Source organism: Hyperolius riggenbachi, chromosome 1 (genome assembly GCF_040937935.1).
Source record: "Hyperolius riggenbachi isolate aHypRig1 chromosome 1, aHypRig1.pri, whole genome shotgun sequence".
Lineage (NCBI taxonomy): Eukaryota > Metazoa > Chordata > Amphibia > Anura > Hyperoliidae > Hyperolius > Hyperolius riggenbachi.
The window spans coordinates 413,101,178-413,123,702 of record NC_090646.1 but is presented as its reverse complement, the minus strand read 5'-3'; the positions used below and the strand labels follow the sequence as shown (position 1 = coordinate 413,123,702).

At 43.3% G+C, this 22,525-nt stretch overlaps 1 protein-coding gene across 5 annotated transcripts in view; it reads right to left on the bottom strand.

Moving 5' to 3' along the window:
* TJP2 (tight junction protein 2) overlaps positions 1 to 21,824 on the bottom strand; it is a 142,153-nt gene extending 120,329 nt beyond the window's left edge. The window contains exons 1-3 of one of the 5 annotated variants that reach the window (XM_068236143.1): positions 21,641 to 21,824; positions 13,842 to 13,948; positions 706 to 832 (exon numbers count right to left, since the gene is read on the bottom strand). Coding sequence is in view for 1 of the 5 variants with exons in the window: in XM_068236116.1 (XP_068092217.1) it covers positions 706 to 832; positions 1,415 to 1,554 (267 nt within the window). In the remaining 4 variants the exon portion in view is untranslated. Of the gene's footprint in view, positions 1 to 705; positions 833 to 1,414; positions 1,629 to 13,841; positions 13,949 to 21,640 lie in introns of those variants that run through there. The other 4 variants (XM_068236152.1, XM_068236183.1, XM_068236116.1 and 1 more) reach the window with 4 other exon arrangements.
* Positions 21,825 to 22,525: the final 701 nt, after the last annotated feature.

Here is a 22,525-nt window from a genome sequence, read left to right as displayed (position 1 = left end):
GTGGAAACCAGAAGAAGCATGGGACACCCCATTGCTTTGCTGCAACAGGGAAATTCTCATTGGTTCATAATAGACCAATGAGAATCCTCCCTGTTGCTAGGTAGGATTCACATAATTATTTTTTTTTACAATCCAACAGGGAGCCCCATTATACGTCTAGTCTCTGATAGGTTTCAGGACATACGACGATGGTATGGACAAGTGGCAATAAGAAAGCAGCAGATGGAAATAGCAGCAATGTGAATGACATGGCGGGGATGCACTTACTGCACCGTTTCTGCATCTGCTGCGTTTGCATCCCAGTGTGTACCAGCCCTTAGGCGACTGAGTCAGTAGTAGTAGTAGTAGGTGTGTGTGTGGGTGTGTGTGTGTGTGTGTGTGTGTGTGTGTGTGTGTGTGTGTGTGTGTGTGTGTGTGTGTGTGTTTTCCAAGTTGGCTAACAATAGTGCACTTGTAAGAATAGCTGATAGATGTATTACATAAAACTACCCTTATGTTGCTAACTGCAACTAATTTTGGAATGTCTAGTACCCTATACCAATAACCTGCTTTAAAGAATGTCTTTAAAAAAGGCTTTGCTGTGGGATAAATTGGCTTCTTCTTGCATATTTTCCTGCCAGGTATTGTGAAACAAAATGAAACCTATTCGGGTCAGAAGGGCTACAGTAAATATTCATGAGCTCTGGCAATGAGCATGTGGTATACCTGGTGTAGTGATCTGCTGCGGGATATCTTATGCTTTGGTCCAACGTGGTGCTTTGGTGGAGGGTTCCTGCATGGGGTTGTGTACCTGTACCACTCACATGCACTGGGTAATACTGTGCTTGTTTCCCTGCAAAGATAAATAATAATAATATATAGTATGTAGTAAAAGGAAAGTGTTTTTATAAATGAATGAGTAGCACTGGTCAGACAATGCATAGTCATATTAAGATATTTTTAGACCGTGGACAAACTGATGACTAACAGTTTCCTTGGAATTCTGCATGCCAGCTTACTGTAGTACATAATAGCTGATCAGTGTTGTCTATTGCTTTAAAAACATGTTCCTATGTTTAACACGTTTTATTATGAGATAGCTCTATTTTCTGTACACTGTGCTTACCATTTATATTCTTACTACCAACATTTTGGTATAATAGCCTTGTTCTTCATGCATATCTATCTCTGGCTTTACTATATAGCATTCATAAATTTAAATATTCACTTTAGCATACCATTAATCTAAATATATTTACTTTATAATACAAAGTCCCTATTATCCAAAACTTGACAATATTGACTCCAGACAAACGTTAAAACACGACATACACAATAAGACAAACACAGTTGCATGATAAATATTGATGGGGAAAGTGTTTGTAGATACATAGTAGACAGACACACAGGAGAAGTTTATGCTTGATTGCCTTACCCTGAATACTTCCACAGATTGGCATGTCTCCCCTCCGGAAGAAGTTCTCTCTTATTCAGTGGGGTAATGCCAATGGCAGCCTCTAGAATAGTAAAATATTTCTTGTACCTCATGCTGCCTCGGTTACCAGACCTGTGCATCAAGTTATGAAAGGGCAACCTGCTGTGGCAGTGACTTCTGAGCCCACATCTGTAATCTGCTGCCTATATCTAAAGCCTGCATGAGGAGCGCCACACAGACTAAATGCTGTGAGGGGGGAAAACAGAAGCAACGAGTGGGTTGTAACGTCACTCTTATATAATTCCAGTGATCTTGGAATTGGAATAAAGCCGTAATGAAAATTCTCTGCAGTTACAATCATGTTGTAAGCCTTGCCGTATGGACTCACATTCACTAATCCCTAGATAAATCTTTTAGGTCAGCACTGTGTGTGGCAACGGACTGCGGCACCAGCACAGCTTGATGATTAAGGGTGGGCAATGTGTCATGAGAAGTGTAGGTCAAATAATTATCACTGGCCCCAATACCAAGCCCTCGGTCTCATGTGAATCTGCTTCTACCACAATAGATCTGTCCGTTATATTTTTTTTATTATTACTTTGCCTTGATTTATCCAGTATGTTTGCATTTGCTAAAGGGCTGTGATCCAGGTCTTGAAGCACACCATATGACAGCGGAAGTCACAACATATTGCAATGAAAGATTCAAAGATTTACCGTAGATGAAAGAGATTGGCTTACTAATAAGTCTAATCACCTTTAGCCACTTCAGCCTTCAGTGTTGTTTCACCTTATGTATCCGAGCAACTTTCACCTCCCATTCATTCGCCAATAACTTTATCAGTGCTTATCACAACAAAATGATCTATATCTTGTTTTGTCTGCCACCATTTAGGCTTTCTTTGGGTGGTACATTTACTAAGAATTATTTTATTATAAATCCATTTTAGGAATATTAAGGAAAAAAAATGGAAAAATTAATTATTTCTCAGTTTTCGGCCATTATAGTTTTAAAATAATACATGCTACCATAATTAAAACCCACGTATTTTATTTGCCCATTTGTCCCAGTTATTACACCATTTAAATTATGTCCCTATCACAATATATGGCGCCGATATTTTATTTGGAAATAAAGGTGCATTTTTTTCAGTTTTGCGTCCATCACTTATTACAAGCCCATCATTTAAAAAATTCTGCTTTCATTCTTCAAATTGTGATGTTGCCTATTCTCTCCACCGCTCTCTCCACCACTCTTAGTGTATATTTTGAGGGCGACCTGGTGGGCATTAGGCAGCAAAGTCCATTGCGTGTTGCTCTGGTGATGACCCATAGTCACTCAGATTCTGCTCTCTTGGTGACCCTCACATCTGTCAACAGGTTGACTACCAACAGATCTGCAGTGTTATCAAGGCACTGACCACAAGATAAAAACAATACATGATCAAGGGTTACTTTCAGTAGAAACCCCAAATCAAAATGATCAATTGATCAGGTGAATATAAAGGTGTAAAAAATGGGGAATTATCTCTGTGGTCAGCGCACAACTTGTGCGCTGACACTGCGGAAACCCTCCACAAGCGCTTGGAAAAGGGAGCCCAGCTTTGGTGTGTAGAGAGGAATTCCAACCATCAGATGGAGCTGTGGAGTGCAGAGGAATAAACCCTCTGCACTCCCACAGATGCCAGATATAGATTGTACGAAGTGAAGCAATACAGGGCAAGATAGCCTCTCGAGAGAGTGAGCACAGAGACAGAATGTATGTATGTATGTCCACCAATCTAGTCGCCACCTGTCGACGGTGGACACACAACAGCGAAAACCAAGTGGGAAAGCAATCGCAAGAGTGGCGATTGCTAATAGAGACACAAGACTGAGTAAAGACAGATCATAGGAAGAATAAAGACAGAACCAATAACAAACTGTAATCTAACACGAAGGAGCAGACAGGACTAGCTACATGCCATCACCACACGTTAAGCGCAATAGCGTCAAAGCGCGTGGAATTCACGGTCACCGCACGTTAAGCGCAACAGCGACAAAGCGTACCAACCCTGACTAACAAATGAAACATGAAAAGTGAAAACAAACAGAGAACGCGAACGCTTGCTAATCGGTTGCCTAACCCAGACAACAGCAAGCGTTCGTTCCAGACAAGACAGACAGAAGGAGTAACCAGTAGCAACCGCAGCTAAAGTTAAACTCCAAGGTACAGACAAGAGGGATCCACCGCCTCAAACGCTAGGGCGAATGCGATCTAGGAACAGGACAGAACGATTCACTGTCAGCCACCGCTGGCGACAGGACCATCGCATGGACCAGACAAGACAGACAGAAGGAGTAACCAGTAGCAACCGCAGCTCTGGCTTACAATCCAAGACAGGAGGAACTACCGCCTCTACCGCTAGGGCGGATGAGATCCAAACAGACAGACAGATGGAGCAACCAGTAGCAACCGCTGCTCTGGCTTACACTCCAAGACAGAATACAGAGAGATCCACCGTCTCTAACGCTAGGGCCGCCATTGGAGAAAGTGCAACAGATAAGACAGAACTAGGCAATACAGATAATAAACAACCTGACTGCGCTAGAAGGAATGCTAGTGCACTCCCAAGGATAACTACTCTAAGACAATATTTAGCAAACAATAGCAGAGGGGCTGAAACTCAAGGTAAGTCCAGCAGAACCAAACCTTTATGACCAGCAGGGAATTCTGGGAGGAAATGGTATTTATACTGCAAGCCTTCAAGAGAGGCAGAGCTATCAATAGCCAGATAAGTGAATGCAAATCCCTCACCAGAACAGCAACTCTGAAACTTGCAGAGTGAAGACAGGTCTCCTTTCCAGGGACCTGCAGCATACAGACCTGAAAAATGGTCAAAAAGCTGCCTGTCTGTGCAGACAGCAGAGCAGATCATTACAAAAGGCCCATTTGCAATAATGGGTGTCCAAACCAATCTTTCCTGATCATCTCAAACAAGCTTTCCAGTACATGCAGTCTCCCTAGTAGGCCCCCAGTGTGGTTGCAACCGCTATTGCTGCGCCACTGCTTGTCCCATCCCCAGGTGTACTTCTGCTGGATATCAGGAGATACTTGTGCTTGTCACCTTTAGTATATAATACCACATTTTTGATTTTAGAAAGTATTTTAGTTAATAACCAAATGGAAAGAATGGATAACATGGGTACACAATTGGGGTGTACTGTCAATCAATAATTATCAATAAGTACTTAGGATATTGTGACTCATACCAGGGGACATGGTGAATAATGGCTTCACAAGGGTGTATATATATATATATACAGTGGTGTGAAAAACTATTTGCCCCCTTCCTGACTTCTTATTCTTTTGCATGTTTGTCACACTTAAATGTTTCTGCTGCATCAAAAACCGTTAACTATTAGTCAAAGATAACATAATTGAACACAAAATGCAGTTTTAAATTAGGGTTTTTATTATTTAGTGAGAAAAATAACTCAAAACCTACATGGCCCTGTGTGAAAAAGAAATTGCCCCCTGAACCTAATAACTGGTTGGGCCACCCGTAGCAGCAATAACTGCAATCAAGCGTTTGCGATAACTTGCAACAAGTCTTTTACAGCGCTCTGGAGGAATTTTGGCCCACTCATCTTTGCAGAATTGTTGTAATTCAGCTTTATTTGAGGGTTTTCTAGCATGAACCGCCTTTTTAAAGTCAAGCCACAACATCTCAATAGGATTCAGGTCAGGACTTTGACTAGGCCACTCCAAAGTCTTCATTTTGTTTTTCTTCAGCCATTCAGAGGTGGATTTGCTGGTGTGTTATGGGTCATTGTCCTGCTGCAGCACCCAAGATCGCTTCAGCTTGAGTTGACGAACAGATGGCCGGACATTCTCCTTCAGGATTTTTTGGTAGACAGTAGAATTCATGGTTCCATCTATCACAGCAAGCCTTCCAGGTCCTGAAGCAGCAAAACAACCCCAGACCATCACACTACCACCACCATATTTTACTGTTGGTATGATGTTCTTTTGCTGAAATGCTGTGTTACTTCCACGCCAGATGTAACGGGACACGCACCTTCCAAAAAGTTCAACTTTTGTCTTGTCGGTCCACAAGGTATTTTCCCAAAAGTCTTGCCAATCATTGAGATGTTTTTTTTTTAGCAAAATTGAGACGAGCCTTAATGTTATTTTTGCTTAAAAGTGGTTTGCGCCTTGGATATCTGCCATGCAGAACGTTTTTGCCCAGTCTCTTTCTTATGGTGGAGTCGTGAACAATGACCTTAATTGAGGCAAGTGAGGCCTGCAGTTCTTTAGATATTGTCCTGGGGTCTTTTGTGGCCTCTCGGATGAGTTTTCTCTGCGCTCTTGGGGTAATTTTGGTTTGCTAGCCACTCCTGGGAAGGTTCATCACTGTTCCATGTTTTTGCCATTTGTGGATAATGGCTCTCACTGTGGTTCGCTGGAGTCCCAAAGCTTTAGAAATGGCTTTATAACCTTTACCAGACTGATAGATCTCAATTACAGTACTTTGTTCTCATTTGTTCCTGAATTTCTTTGGATCTTGGCATGATGTCTAGCTTTTGAGGTGCTTTTGGTCTACTTCTCTGTGTCAGATAGCTCCTATTTAAGTGATTTCTTGATTGAAACAGGTGTGGCAGTAATCAGGCCTGGGGGTGACTACAGAAATTGAACTCAGGTGTGATAAACCACAGTTAAGTTATTTTTTAACAAGGGGGACAATCACTTTTCACACAGGGCCATGTAGATTTGGAGTTTTTTTTTCTCACTAAATAATAAAAACCATCATTTAAAACTGCATTTTGTGTTCAATTATGTTACCTTTGACTAATAGTTAACGGCTTTTGATGAGCAGAAACATTTAAGTGTGACAAACATGCAAAAGAATAAGAAATCAGGAAGGGGGCAAATAGTTTTTCACACCACTGTATATATACAGGATCTTCTAAAAAAATTAGCATATTGTGATAAAGTTCATTATTTTCTGTAATGTACTGATAAACATTAGACTTTCATATATTTTAGATTCAAATACACGCAACTGAAGTAGTTCAAGCCTTTTATTGTTTTAATATTGATGATTTTGGCATACAGCTCATGAAAACCCAAATTTCCTATCTCAAAAAAATTAGCATATTTCATCCGACCAATAAAAGAAAAGTGTTTTTAAAACAAAAAAAGTCAACCTTTAAATAATTATGTTCAGTTATGCACTCAATGCTTGGTGGGGAATCCTTTTGCAGAAATGACTGCTTCAATGCGGCGTGGCATGGAGGCAATCAGCCTGTGGCACTGCTCAGGTGTTATGGAGGCCCAGGATGCTTCGATAGCGGCCTTAACCACTTGAGGACCACAGTCTTTCTTCCCCTTAAGGACCAGAGCCTTTTTCTCCATTCAGACCACTGCAGCTTTCACGGTTTATTGCTCGGTCATACAACCTACCACCTAAATGAATTTTACCTCCTTTTCTTGTCACTAATAAAGCTTTCTTTTGGTGCTATTTGATTGCTGCTGCGAGTTTTACTTTTTATTATATTCATCAAAAAAGACATGAATTTTGTCAAAAAAATTACTTTTTTAACTTTCTGTGCTGACATTTTTCAAATAAAGTAAAATTTCCTATACATTTGAGCGCAAAAGTTATTCTGCTACATGTCTTTGGTAAAAAAAAAAACATTCAGTGTATATTTATTGGATTGGTTAAAAGTTATAGCGTTTACAAACTATGGTGCCAAAAGTGAATTTTCCCATTTTCAAGCATCTCTGACTTTTCTGCCCACCTGTCATGTTTCATGAGGGGCTAAAATTCCAGGATAGTATAAATACCCCTCCAAATTACCCCATTTTGGAAAGAAGACATTCCAAAGTATTCACTGAGAGGCATGGTGAGTTCATAGAAGATTTTGTCACAAGTTAGCGGAAAATGACACTTTGTGACAAAAAAAAAGAAAAAAAAAGTTTCCATTTCTTCCAACTTGCGACAAAAAAAAAATGAAATCTGCCACGGACTCACTATGCTCCGCTCTGAATACCTTGAAGGGTCTACTTTCCAAAATGGGGTCATTTGTGGGGTGTGTTTACTGTCCTTGCATTTTGGGTGGTGCTAAATTGTAAGCACCCCTGTAAAGCCTAAAGGTGCTCATTGGACTTTGGGCCCCTTAGCGCAGTTAGGCTGCAAAACAGTGCCACACATGTGGTATTGCCGTACTCAGGAGAAGTAGTATAATTTGTTTTGGGGTGTATTTTTACACATACCCATGCTGGGTGGGAGAAATATCTCTGTAAATGACAATTGGTTGTTTTTTTTTACACACAATTGTCCATTTACAGAGATATTTCTCCCACTCAGCATGGGTATGTGTAAAAATACACCCCAAAACACATTATACTACTTCTCCTGAGTACGGCGATACCACATGTGTGGCATTTTTTGCACCCTAACTGCGCTAAGTGGCCCAAAGTCCAATGAGTACCTTTAGGATTTCACAGGTCATTTTTGTTTCAAGACTACTCCTCACGGTTTAGGGCCTCTAAAATGCCAGGGCAGTATAGGAACCCCACTAATGACCCCATTTTAGAAAGAAGACACCCCAAGGTATTCCGTTAGGAGTATGGTAAGTTGATAGAAGATTTTATTTTTTTGTCAGAGGGCAATCTGAGCGTGTGGGCGGGTGATTGGGTGCCCACAAGGGGCAGATTAGGGTCTGATCTGATAGGTAACAGTGACAGGTGGTGATAGGGGGTGATTGATGGGTGATTGATGGGTAATTAGTGGGTGTTTAGAGAAGATAACAGATGAAAACAATACATTTGGGAGGTAATCTGACGGCGGGTTTGCGGGCGATCTAATGGTGTGGGTGGGTGATCAGATTGCCTGCAAGGGGCAGGTTAGGGGCTGATTGATGGGTGGCAGTGACAGGGGGTGATTGATGGGTGATAGGTGATTGGCAGGTGATTGACAGGTGATCAGTGGGTTATTACAGGGAAGAACAGATGTAATTAATGCACTGGTGAATTGATAAGGGGGGTCAGAGGGCAATCTGAGCGTGTGGGCGGGTGATTGGGTGCCCGCAAGGGGCAGATGAGGGTCTGATCTGATAGGTAACAGTGATAGGGGGTGATTGATGGGTAATTAGTGGGTGTTTAGAGAAGATAACAGATGTAAACACTGCACTTGGGAGGTGATCTGATGTTGGATCTGCGGGCGATCTATTGGTGTGGGTGGGTGATCAGATTGCCCGCAAGGGGCAGGTTAGGGGCTGATTGATGGGTGGCAGTGACAGGGGGTGATTGATGGGTGATAGGTGATTGGCAGGTGATTGACAGGTGATCAGTGGGTTATGACAGGGAAGAACAGATGTATTTAATGCACTGGTGAATTGATAAGGGGGGGTCAGAGGGCAATCTGAGCGTGTGGGCGGGTGATTGGGTGCCCGCAAGGGGCAGATTAGGGTCTGATCTGATGGGTAACAGTGACAGGTGGTGATAGGGGGTGATTGATGGGTAATTAGTGGGTGTTTAGAGAAGATAACAGATGTAAACACTGAACTTGGGAGGTGATCTGATGTCTGATCTGCGGGGGATCTATTGGTGTGGGTGGGTGATCAGATTGCCCGCAAGGGGCAGGTTAGGGGCTGATTGTTGGGTGGCAGTGACAGGGGGTGATTGATGGGTGATTGACAGGTGATCAGGGGGGGTAGATGCATACAGTACACAGGGGGGGGGGGGTCTGGGGAGAATCTGAGGGGTGAGGGGTGATCAGGAGGGAGCAGGGGGCAGTTTAGGGACTAAAAAAAAAATAGCATTGACAGATAGTGACAGGGAGTGATTGATGGGTTATTAGGGGGGTGATTGGGTGCAAACAGTGGTCTGGGGGGTGGGCAGGGGGGGGATCTGAGGGGTGCTGTGGGCGATCAGGGGGCGGGGGGGCAGATCAGTGTTGTAAATTAAGCTTATGGCCTTTTTGACCCATTGTGCTTTGGTGCTTGGTCCTGTCTTAGCTCTTGTTCCCATTCATTTATTGGGACTTTAACCACTTCCGGATACCGGGTGGTTTGGCTGAACTGTGCTGCGGGGGCTCTTCAGCCCGCAGCACAGATCAGAAATCGTGCAGGGCGATCAGACTTCCCCCCCTTTTTTCCCCACTAGGGGCATGTCCTGCTGGGGGGGTCTGATCGCTGCCGCGCTGCTGTGCCTAGCGGGGGGGGCTCCTCAAAGCCCCCCTCCGCAGCGCTAGTCCTCCCTCTGCCTCCTTCCCTCCCTCTCCCGTCCCCTGTGTGCGGCGCAGGACGGAAAGCCGTCCTGCGCCGGATAGGATAGGCTTTAGCCTATCAGATGCCGGCGATCCCCGGCCAATCAGAGGCCGGGGATCGCCGATCTCCATCACGGCGCTGCTGCGCAGCAGCGCCGTATGTATGTAAACAGCGGGGAAGATCTTCCCCGCCTGTTTACATTTACCCTGCGAGCCACGATCGGAGGCTCGCAGGGTGTTCACGGAGACACCCTCCGTGAACTGACATGGAACGGCCGCTCATTCGAGCGGCCGTTTCCATGGAAACCGCTTCAGGATTCAGGGGCGTACATATGCGTACGCAGAATCCTGAAGTGGTTAATCATGTTTTTTATTTTTTGAGCAACAGGACCTTTTTCCATACTGCTATACATATAGTAATAACGCATAGGATGTGGCCTATTTAATGATCAATGTTTTGAATTTAACATTGCCTGTTGGCGATCTATATCACAGTTATAGTATAAATAGGTTTATTTCTTCTCTTCTGCCTTTAGGCTTGGGGATGCCCATCCCGGGTTTTGGCTTTTGGTGGAGGCTTAGCAGGATCCAGGCCATTGCGATGGATGAGGCATACCTGCAGACAGGTTGAGCAGTGCTCTTATGCTGGATGACATCCTTAGTTGCCAGCTTTACTATTGTGCTGACGTCCGTCGCAATATACTTTCTTCCATTATTTGCCTAGTTACTACTGATCTGTCGTCCTGCACCTCCGCCATTGGCTGCCCTGGATGCGCCCCCCTGGCTTGTGATGTGATTGGCTGTGATGGGTGCTTTTAGGATGAGTGTATGTACGGAGGGAAGCCACGCCCCCCCGAGGAAGCGGGAAGTCGGCGAAACTGTTGGGAGCGCTCTCCCTCTCTCACATGGGACGCCGCGCCACCCCAGCTACCAAGTGGTGGGATCCATGAGGCGAGATCCATCGGCCCCACACCCAGCCCAGCGTAGCTAACTGGGCAATTGTGCCAGGACCCATCACTGCAGGTCGCTCTGCTTCTTCCATGCCTTGACGGGCATCTTTCCAGCACACCATACGTGCACCAGCACTAGCTGTCTGCAACACCAGCTCCATTCATCGAGCACCCAGCAGAGTTCCGGTGTGGTGAGACTCTATTGAATATACAACGCATGTGGGATTGCTTATATTAGCTGTTGCAGCGACGGCCGCTTTTGTGCTATGAACTTACATTGCATATGATCTCTCTTGCTTTCCTGACCTGCTGAGAATGGCTGACACCACTAACCGAGCTTGCTAACTGAGTTTGCAGGACTAATCCTTTTGCTGTGGAGATATATATTTCTTGCTCTATGAAGTGCTTTGGAGACTACACTTTGCAAAACAAATGTTCTTTGCTATATACTAGCTTCTGGTGTGCACAGTATCACGACCGTGGTGTGCCTGTGTGTGGCTGTATGCGAGCGACCTGTGGTGGCGTGTGGCGGGGTGGCAATTCCCATGTTGTTTTTAAAACCACTCTTTTTGTATTTTGATTAATAAAGCTACTCTTTTACATTTTTCTGATATTTTTGTTGGAGCAGTTTTTATGACTATACAATAGATGATCCTGTTGAAAAGCAGACACGCATGTCCCTCTATTTTTTGCCACTTTCCTTTAGAAATTGTATTGGGCAGATCAGTGTGTTTGGGTGCAGACTAGGGTGGCTGCAGCCTGCCCTGGTGGTCCCTCGGACACTGGGACCACCAGGGCAGGAGGCAGCCTGTATAATACACTTTGTATACATTACAAAGTGTATTATACACTTTGTAGCGGCGATCGCGGGGTTAATATCCCGCCGGCGCTTCCGTATGGCCGGCGGGATGTTGCGGCGGGTGGGCGGAGCCAGTTGCCGGGGGAAGTGCGCGTCATCAATGACGCGATCGCTCCCCCGGCATGCGAAAAGGACGCAACGCTCTTGGGCGTATTGCGGTCCTTTAGGGATCCACTTTGCCGCCGCCCATCGGCTGTGGGCGGTCGGCAAGTGGTTAAGCTCATCCAGAGTGTTGGGTCTTGCGTCTCTCAACTTTCTCTTCACAATATCCCACAGATTCTCTATGGGGTTCAGGTCAGGAAAGTTGGTAGGCCAATTGAGCACGGTAATACCATGGTCAGTAAACCATTTACCAGTGGTTTTGGCACTGTGAGCAGGTGCCAGGTCGTGCTGAAAAATGAAATCTTCATCTCCATAAAGCTTTTCAGCAGATGGAAGCATGAAGTGCTCCAAAATCTCCTAATAGCTAGCTGCATTGACACTGCCCTTGATAACAACCGAATGACATGTAAAAGTTGCTTTCATCCGAAAAAAATACTTTGGACCCCTGAGCAACAGTCCAGTGCTGCTTCACTGTAGCCCTGGTCAGGCACTTCTGCCACTGTTTCTGGTGCAAAAGTGGGTTCATGCTTCCAACTGCTGAAAAGCTTTATGGAGATGAAGATTTCATTTTTCAGCACAACCTGGCACCTGCTCACAGTGCCAAAACTAATGGTAAATGGTTTACTGACCATGGTATTACTGTTTTCTCCTAAGTGATATTTTCACATCTTATCAATAAAATGCCTTAATGCCACCAGCAAGCAAGAAAATGCGAATCATTTTGACAGTACTTTTTTCTTTTTTTTTTTTGGGTACGTTTTCAATTGCAAAGTGCTGAAAAGTTATTTTTAGCAGAAGATGAAAAATTATCTCCTAAGAGAAACCTCTGCTTGGGCCCCAGCAGCGCTGACCCTGCGATATTTTCAACCCCAAAACGCCCACTGCTCGCACTGCTCCCCGGGGCCCTGCTGCAAGTATATTAGCAGCCATGATCACCTTATCACCATCGGGTGAGCGGGCGGTAGCGGCTGCACTTGGAGACACTCTGTCTCCCTCCCACTCTATGACCCGGCATGTTTACATATGACGCACCAGGTCATACAGTGGAAGGGAGACAGAGTGTCTCCGAGTGCAGCCGCTGCCTGCCCGCTCACCCGACGTAGATAAGGTGTATATGGCTGCTAATATACTTGCAGCAGGGCCCCGGGGAGCAGAGGGGTAATGGGGGGGGGGGGGGGGTGGCCCAACGATGAAGTTTGCCCCAGGGCCCCTTGAACCGGCCCTGGACAAACCCCACCCCTACAAGTGACCTCACACAACAATAATGGTGATCAACATTGGTAAACAAACATTGCAATGACCTCTTTGATGCATGATCAATACATCGCTAATGATGGTAGGATCGTCGGCTACAGTAGTACAGTGTACACTGATAACCTTATGACCATTAGCGATGTATTGATCATGCATCATAGATGTCATTTCAATGTTTGTTTACCAATGTCGATCACCATTATTGTTGTGTGAGGTCACTTGTAGGGGTCTGGTTTGTAGGATATATAAGTGTGGAATTTCCAAAAGATTTTAGTCCATTTTACAGCTTTTAAAAACAAGTTATTTTTCCTTAGATTTGGGACTATAAAGGAGAACGCCATGAAGTGTCATTGTCATCTCACAATAAAATCCTTACCACAGTCAGTCTAATGTCTTTTACCTTATTATTATTATTATTATTAGGCGCTTGAGTCAACTCCAAGATAAACACCTCAGAGTCAGAGCCACTTCTATGTGTAGCAAAAATGAAAATAGGAAAGAAAGGAATGAAGATGAGTACTATCGGAGAATGATCACCTTCAAGGCGACCAACCACATGGCAGGTGTGAGCCACAAGTGCGTCAGCACTCGGGTCTGTAGGGACACTGCAAAGCTGTTCCATCCCCATGGAAAAGGTAATGGTAGTAATTATACTGTCTACCACCAAAGGTGGGCTAACCGAATGCCTAAAGGTAGATGCACACTTAGTAGAAACGCAAGCGTTGCAGAAAATGCTGTGTTTTTGCCGCTAATGGAAGTCTATGGGCTGCAGGAAAAAAGGCATATCAAAAACGCATATGCATTTTTGATGTGATGCGTGCGTTTTAAAAAACGCAGGTTTTGTTGCATAATCTTCAAAAATGCAGTAAAAACACAGCAAAAACTCACAAAAAAAACGCACACAACATAAAATGAAACATGACAAAATGCAGCCTTTCATGTCATGTTATATGTGTGCACCCAGCCTAAAAAATGTCAAAGCCGAATAAAAGGAGGTGGTGGACTTACCTCCTCTAAAGAGGACCACTGTGCAGATCAAATATATATCTTTGTTAGACACAAGGCTGACTTGATTCTTGGGACAACCCCGCTTTCTCAGGTCAAAATGAAAGTGTCTGCCAGGATAGAAGACACTTAACGTTACTACTGAACAGCAATGGTCTATATAAGAATACAACATGATGATAAATATTATATATAATGTTTAAAATCTAAACCAATAGATAGGAACTCATTCAAGAATATATGCTAAGGTAAAATATACAGATGTGAGCTACATATAATTATTATGTATTTATATTATGTATTTATATAGCACTGACATATTGCACAGTGCTTGACGATGCAATGTCTGGATGCAGCATTCTGAGAGAAGCAGATTACTGGTAACATTGCAGTGGGGGTAAAAGCATGTTCTGAAAGTTCATTAAACTCACTCCATAATACACAGGGTTTGTTTCTATCAATCTTCTAAGTATACTGTGAACAATGGAAATAGTTTTGAAAGATTACTTGCAACATTTAATATGCCTCGGAGATACTTTTAGTCAGCAAACTCTTGCATACTTCTTTGCAGCTGGATCACATGGACGGTTCTGCGAAATTAAACGACAGCAGCATTTGCCGTTTAACACTGTCCAGATGAATCATCTGCCTGGTGTTTAGAAAATCCTGGAAGCAACATGTTGCTTTCAGGATTGCTTACCACCATACTTCTGTGTCCCCCCTGTGGGGATGGAAAAACGACACACACCGGGATCCCCCGCTGAAAGCCGACAAATGCTTTTCTGCAAGGGTGCACAAAAGCATTTGTCGTCTTTCAGTGGAGGTTCCGGTGACGCTGGGCTGCCGCGGGTGGCTGATTGCGACGTCCGTCTGAACCAGCCCTTAAAATGGACCTATACCATGAAAAGCTGTCATTGTTGATTGCATTCAGAAAAATATCAACCTGATATGCTCATCTCTTGGCTTTGTCAGTTAAGGTGTCCATACACTTGTAGACAGGCACCAGATGTGGGCTGATAAGAAAGGGATCGAATCCTTCCACAGACTTGGCATGTATTTTTTTTAATATAGGTTTCAACATGATTCACTTGGTTTTTGGCCAAAAATCTATCTAATGATCAATCGGGCTAGCAGTTTTAGGCACCGATTTCTAGCAGATTAGATCTGGGATTCATCTGCGTACTCGCCGACCAGTAAGTGACGCCACGGCTAGTGGAAACGAGCCCTTAGAAGTAGAGGATGAGCAGGATAGCCAGGCGATTTGTATTGTTTAAAATGAAATAAAGATGGCAGCCTCCATACTACTCCTTTTACTTATTTATATTAGTAGAGAGGCTGGTTTGCAATTGAGAGCTAATAAATCCTCTCAATTGCAAACCAGCCTCTCTACTAATATAAGTAAGTAAAAGGAGTAGTATGGAGGCAGCCATCTTTATTTCCTTTTAAACAATACAAATTGCCTGGCTATCCTGCTCATCCTCTACTTCTAAGGGCTCGTTTCCACTAGCCGTGGCGTGGCGGCACTTACTGGTCGGCGAGTACGCAGACGAATGCCAGAAGTTGTGCCATGCACAGCTATGGGATTTGCTGCCACTCACACGGAAAAATGATGCAATGTTGGCCGAATCGCTATGGCAAGCGATTTGGCCGGCGGCAGCATTATTCCGTATGGCAATGTTTCCCCACGCGATTTGCCTGCGGGAAAACTGCTGATTCGCCCCGATTTCCGCAATAGTAGAAACGGGCCCTAATACATTTAGCCATAACCCTGAATAAGCATGCAGCTCGAAGTTTCTGGCTTAAGTCTGACAAGGTTAGCTGAATGCTTGCTCCAGGGTTGTGACTCACACTACTAAGGCCAGAAACTCTACAGGACAACCAGGCAACTGGCATTTTTTTAAAAAAAGAAATCAATATGGCAGCCTCCATATCACTCTCACCTTAGGTTTACTTTAAGCCAAGTGATGTGTTGTTTTTATATGGGGAGAGGAGGAGGGATGTCAGTGTGGTGCAGACAGATTGGCTTCTGGCAGGCAGGGTTAGTAGGGAACACTGCGCTTGGGTGTTATGGATCTCTAAATGAGCCCAGGAGACACTCGTACTTGCAATAGTATCTCAGCCATGATGGCTCAGAACAGTCACCTGAACCGAGATCTATCTACTATCAGTACAAAGCTAGTCACTGGCTCATTCAGATCAGGTGTTTTATCTTCACTTATAGAGATACCTTCACTGCATAGAGATACCAACAGATCTGACCCGAAATATTTAATATTGTTTTTATTTATCTTGGTTGATCATCTGCTGAAAGAAATAGCCTTTGTTTAGTGAAAGAACAATTATCCTTGGCCAAAAAAGCAATGTGCCAGAACATGTTCTTTTGGCCAAGTGTTGGGCTAGCATTTTACTCTATGACAACATCATGCGCAGGTGAATAGAAAAGTTCTGTTATCTGCTGCATTGCAACACCTCTGGATGAAGTTTGTCAGCTGAACCTAGGCCAGCAGACACTGCACTCTTTCTTCTGACATTGCTCTGCAATGTCTATGGGGTAGCTAGTCTATAGCAGGTGATGAGCTGAAATTCTACACATTTTGTATATGAGGTTCCACAGCCAGAAATCAACCAGTAGACAATGCATTTGCAAAACCAGCAGCTAAAGGGGCCCATACACTGGTCGATTTCAGCCAACGATCGATCCATTCTATAGCATCGATTGATCGATCAGAAATCGATTCTATCAAATTCCCCGTTTGATCGATTTGCAGCTGATTTCGATCGATTTGGTCTATCTGACAGGATGGAAAATCATTCATTCTGAAATCTATTGGAAATCTGTTCCTAGTGTGTGGCACACATCAGATAGATTCCTGTCAGATTCGATTTGACAGGCATCTGACAGAAATCTATCTGATGGTCGAATCTGCTGCAGATCTACAAGTGTATGGCCACCTTAATTCCTTGGTAGCTCCTGGCTTTCATTCAGCTCACAACGCTTCCTTTTCCATTCAAACTTCATTTGCACTGTTCAATGTTTTAAGCAGAACATTTGTGCAACATGTAAATCCATGCTTAACAGGAAATACCCTGTAGATATGGCCACAGGCAAATGAAAGCCAGGAGCAGCTGATAAAATTACACAGCTGCTGGTAATTATTGGTTATACACTTGACACTTTCACAGCTTTGACTTGCCTGCAGTCTATGTAACATGTTTGCATATAGTCTGCTGAAGATGGATGAACTGTAAGGCCTGGAACCCACTAGCAGTGCTTTTCTAAGCACTCATGATTTGTAAAGCTCTTGCTAATGCAAAAAATTGAATCGAAAATCAGAATGGACCTGTCAGAAATAATCGATTCGACTTGTATCTGACGGTGAATTGCATGGTGTGTACCAGACATAACTCTTTTACAGACCCCAAGTGAGTAGGGTAGAGGGTGTCTAAAGTGTTGGTGTGGTCACAAAATGAAAGTAAAAGGCATTATTTTAGGGAGTGTTTTATTAACTCTATTGCAATACTCAATGTTAATGTTTATGTACCTTGCATAATAATCCTTTTATAATGTTATGCATTGTAAGGCTCCCAATAACGGTCTTTTCCATTCTAAGGCCCTTTATTACAGTTCCCCATTATAAACCCCATATCACAGTGTCTGTGTCAGTGGTCCTGAAGAAGTGCTGCATTGTGACAGCACGAAACAGCTGTAGACTGGCCCTGCTGCCTTGTCCATCCCTCTACTTTCCATGGTTTTGTATGTGCTGTATCGATTTTTAAAAGTTGCCATTAAAGGTATGTTTTACAAGTGGAGGTGTGCTTCCGCCTCCATCATAATGCCCCCGTTTATAATATCCTCTATTACTCTATTATAATATCTAATATTTTAGTGTCTTCCATTTTACAGGGTAGGCAATTTATATGGATACCCTTAAAGCGGTATTGTCAGCATAAAAATCAAATTTCAACAGCAACTGGTCTGAGTTTATTAAGTGATAAATATGCTAATCCTGCATTCAAAACTTTTTCTGCTGTTATGGTTTGTAGTTATCACATACTTTAGGAGCACTGGCCCTAGTGCCAAACAATGCCAAAGAGTTGAATGCTGGGAGTTCTTTTTATCTATAATATATTACTCCTCTTCCATTTATTTCCCTGCCTAGCTGCTTATCAGAAACACCCTCTGATTACTTGTGTTTACAAGCAAGGCTGAGGTGACTCAGTGATTGGATGTGTAAATAAAAAGACTGTGCAGTTGTTAGTTTGCACCTCAGTGGGAGTGTCTGAAGACTCTGGGAGGAGAACAGCTAATGAATACACAATGAGCAAGAGAAGGGAGGGGGGAAAACAGGAGTCAGGGAGGATATGATGTCAGCATTAGCTTGGCAAGATGGCCACTGCCTAGAATAGGATTTTCTGCTTTTCCTTTATAAGATTCACAGGAATCATTACATGGATAGCACAATACATCTGTTATGTAAGTAGAAGTAGTATTTATCTACTTGTATATGTGTTTTTTATTTCTAGGTTCGCTTGTGCTTTAATATGGCCATTTATATGGATACACCATTTTATGTGAATGGTGAAGTTAACAAACAAGACCACCGCTATTGGTCTGACACTAACTCCAAGACTGTTGGAACAAACAAAAAAATTGATGGTATGGTGTGGTATATGGGGTGTATCCATAGATAAGGTGTATCCATATAAATGGCCCACCCTGTACTACACTCAAGAATTGAATCCTTCATTATAATGTTCTTTTTTATAGTGTCCTCCATATTGACCCTTATTGTGGTGTTCTCCATCATACATCCTTAGTTATATTTCCACTTGTTAGTACAATATGTTTAATTATAATGCCCCTTATTAAAGCACCTTACATTCTAATATAGGATGCTCTGGTGCATTTGCCCCTATTATAGTGACCTCCGCCAGAGATGGATTAAGATGTAATGGAGCCCTGGCACAGTAGTAGATTTGGGCCCCCTTATGGTCTTTTTGGTAAGCTGAAGTGAAGAGAGGCCAAAGAAGGTGGCAGATGGGTCCCTTGACACTCGCTAGGCCCCAAGCACCTGCCTAGGTTGCCTGGTGGATGCCTGACCTCCACTATAATGTTCCCTTTGTAATGCAGCCAGTGACATAGTCAATCCATCTCTTCCCTGCAGAGTTTGGTATATGGAGCATGCCGGAGTCTGGAAATATGAGCTCCCCTGTCCTGTAGTGTTGTCACTGTGCGCCTGTCCCTTCTATGTGCCCAGTCATTCTCCTGGTTCCCAACAAATCCTACCATGTCTGTTTGTTCCACAGACATGCATGTTCATATGACGTGATATGACCCTCCTGCAAGGAGCTGTAAAACAAACATAATAGTAATGATTAAACTTTTTCACTTGGGTGTGGGGCGGGAACACAGGATTGGTGTGTGTATAGGGTGGCGGGGGGGGGGGGGGGGTTAATAGCAGCCAAATGCCATTATACTGAGTGTTACAAAGCTAATGGTTGTGGCATTCTGTTTGATATTTGATTATTTCTACTAAAATGTGATCAGTAACATGTTGTGCAGGTGGTCATCCAGGTAAACTATCCCTATCACAGACACATACATTCAATACACAATGAATAGTGTATAGGCAACATTAGAAGTACAGCATGTAGCAACCTAAATGTGCCTTTGTATTGAGTACAGTTACAGGTATCCTGCCACAACACCTTGACACTAAGCCTACACTTTGACTAAGTTCCACAAGTCAGTTCTGACTCACAGTTTCAACCACATAAGTTTGAATGCATCTGTAAAAAAAATACATAATACAGTGTGAAAAGTACACAAAGATAAGGAAAAGCTGGAAAATGCAAATACTTTTTTACACCCGTAATGTGACCATATTAAATGTATATTATAATTTTTATTTATTTTATCACTTGTCACTAATGAAAGACAACCCAAATACTACCACTTCAGGAATAGATGCAGGTAGTGCCTAAAGCTATGTACAGACTCTCAATAACAGTCACTCAAACTAATCTATAGCAAATGTTTCAAGTGACTGTTTAGGAATGATGATTGTACAGATACACACTTGTTCTGTTTTATGGATGGCACAGGAGGGAGCATGAGCAGGAGGTACCTCTTCCTGGGGACTACAATAGTAGAACAGTAGTGGAGTGGTCCTCAAAATATGGCTTGCAGGTTTTTTTGTTTGTTTGTTTGTATTACTGGACTTAAGAGCCCAACACTAACCTCTGTACTCCTTGGGACTGTGGAGTCGGTACAAAAATTATCCAACTCAACTCCTCAGTTTATGAAACCACCGACTCCAGGTACCCAAAATTGCTCCAACTCCTTTACTCCGACTCCACAGCCCTGGTACTTACACAGCAGCAATTCTCTTGGAGAGGGGGCAGCCTGGTCACACAGTTAGACCGCTCAGTGATGAGGCACAGATGGTGGGTAAAAATCACAGCACCGCCAGCCACCACATCACCACCGTTACAGTGAGGGCCCTTTTAAACTGGTACGGTGCGCTGCAATTTACCGCACTGCTACCACAGGGCAATGAAAGTCTATGGGTGCTTTCATATTACCTCCAATGCGGTGCGCAGGAAGTGGTCAATCTGACTCGCTTCCAAAAGTACGTTACTGCGTGTATCTTCGTCAACATGCGGCAGACCGGAAGTCATGGCGATGCAGGGATTTAAAAAATGTTGGCGGCGGCGATGTGGCGACGTGACGCGTATGTGCGTTAGTGTATTTTTACAATACGCTTCTGTGCACTTCCGTATTTCCAGAACAGGAAGTGCTTGCAAGCAAGTGCCACTTCCTGTTTGGCCGGATGCCAGAAAGGGAATACCGCATAGTAATGCAGTATTCTGCCAAGGCCTGTTTTCAGCGGTATGGTGACGGTAATATACAGTGTGAAGCCGGCCTCAATGGGATAATACACAAGTGTCTGACTAAATCTAATAGGCCTAGAGTACTTGGGGCAATAAGCAAAAGTTGAGTTTCATTTTGCTAGTTGATATCTCTAACAGTCTCAAGAACAGCCACTGGTCTAAAAGTTTGAGGACCCCTGTAATGGTTGTGTTCATTAGTAATCCAGTGCAGAAGATCATTCACAATGTCCTCAACAACACTGTGGGACGCCTGTACTGATACTGGACTTTCCTCAAGAAACTATCACAAATCGTCTTGGGTGATGGTAATCTACAAGTGACTGTATTGTGCCTGTGCTTTGTCCTAACTTCCTGATTGTAGGTCTAGAGAAACTAATGATCTATAATTAGACCATTACTGATTTGGGTGATTTTAGACAAATAATATACTAAAAATACCTTAGCACACAATCCTGACATACTAATCAGTGTACAGAAAACGAGTACTTTATTTAAAAATGCAGTCTTGCCTAGGTGTACTAGGGAGAGTAGCTGAACAGTCTTCTACAGCTGCATGCTGGGACTCGCTTAGCTATGTGGCTATACCTGTTGACTTCTAAGTAGACTGCACATTATCCTTCACTTCCTAGTCCTACATTCAGATCTATTCCGGGCTAGATCAATCAGAAATCATGGAAGGTGATATGAGTAATTTTGTTCCTCCTAGAGCCACTAGGGAGACCTGCACTGCTTCCTCATCAATGACACAATATTCCTAATTTCAAAATCACTTGCATTCTAGTTTGATAGACTGAACACACCATGTGAAAGACAATTAACAACCTGCTGCTGAATCTATAGGAACTAGCAAACACTCAGCTCGCAGTGTAGGCTGTAACCTGAAGCCATATTGAAGGAGACACACTCACCTGCCAGTTCCTGAAAGTGTAAGGTAAACGATTACAAGTGAAAAGAACGATCCAGAGTACTTGTACAGCCAGCAAACACTCCTGGAATAATAGCCAGAGATTCCTCCTTCTTTAGTAAAAGATTCCTCAGGGAGCCTAGGGATTTAAGGTTGGGCTGGAAAGGGTGTGTGCTGCCTGAAGCAGCCAGGGTGGAGAATAAGCCAGGAAGCTTCCTGTTTGTAGAACAGTGTATGTATGAGATCTAGTAAGCAGCGAGCGAAGGGGAGGTGTCTATGGGTCATAGGTATAAGCACAGCACTAGCTATTAGGTAACCTCACAGTAAAAGACTGAGTCTGGTTGTATACTGTTGACTCTATATCTTCACAAATTACTCACGTGGAAAATTAGATCAGAACAAATGTTAACCTCGCTGGAAAATAAAAGCTTAATAACAAGTTTCAAATACCTGATAAATTGTGCACTAGGTATAGTAATAGATCACTAAGTACTCAGAGCAGTGTTACCTGAAATGGTATGCTGTGCCCGCTGATATCACAGCTTACAGCATCCTGTGTGTGAAAGACTGTTGCAAAACTGGATGAATCACTCATTTTTATTTACCTTTTCAATAGATCTTTTATGGGAACTAACAATTAAATCTCATGCATCTCATTTTATAGTTTGAAGCTATAACTTTGCACCACATAATAATACAATAGGAAACACTCCTGTGAAAATCACTGAAGAGCAGCAGTTGTAGATATGAACAGACAATAAGCTGAATCTCCACTAAAGTGGATCCAGCAGTGATCTTTCATGAAAAATACATTTTCCTCTAAATCCGCTTGGACCAGGAGGGCTAGCAGCCCACCCAGATTCAATCAATGGCAAACGGAAGGGGTGTG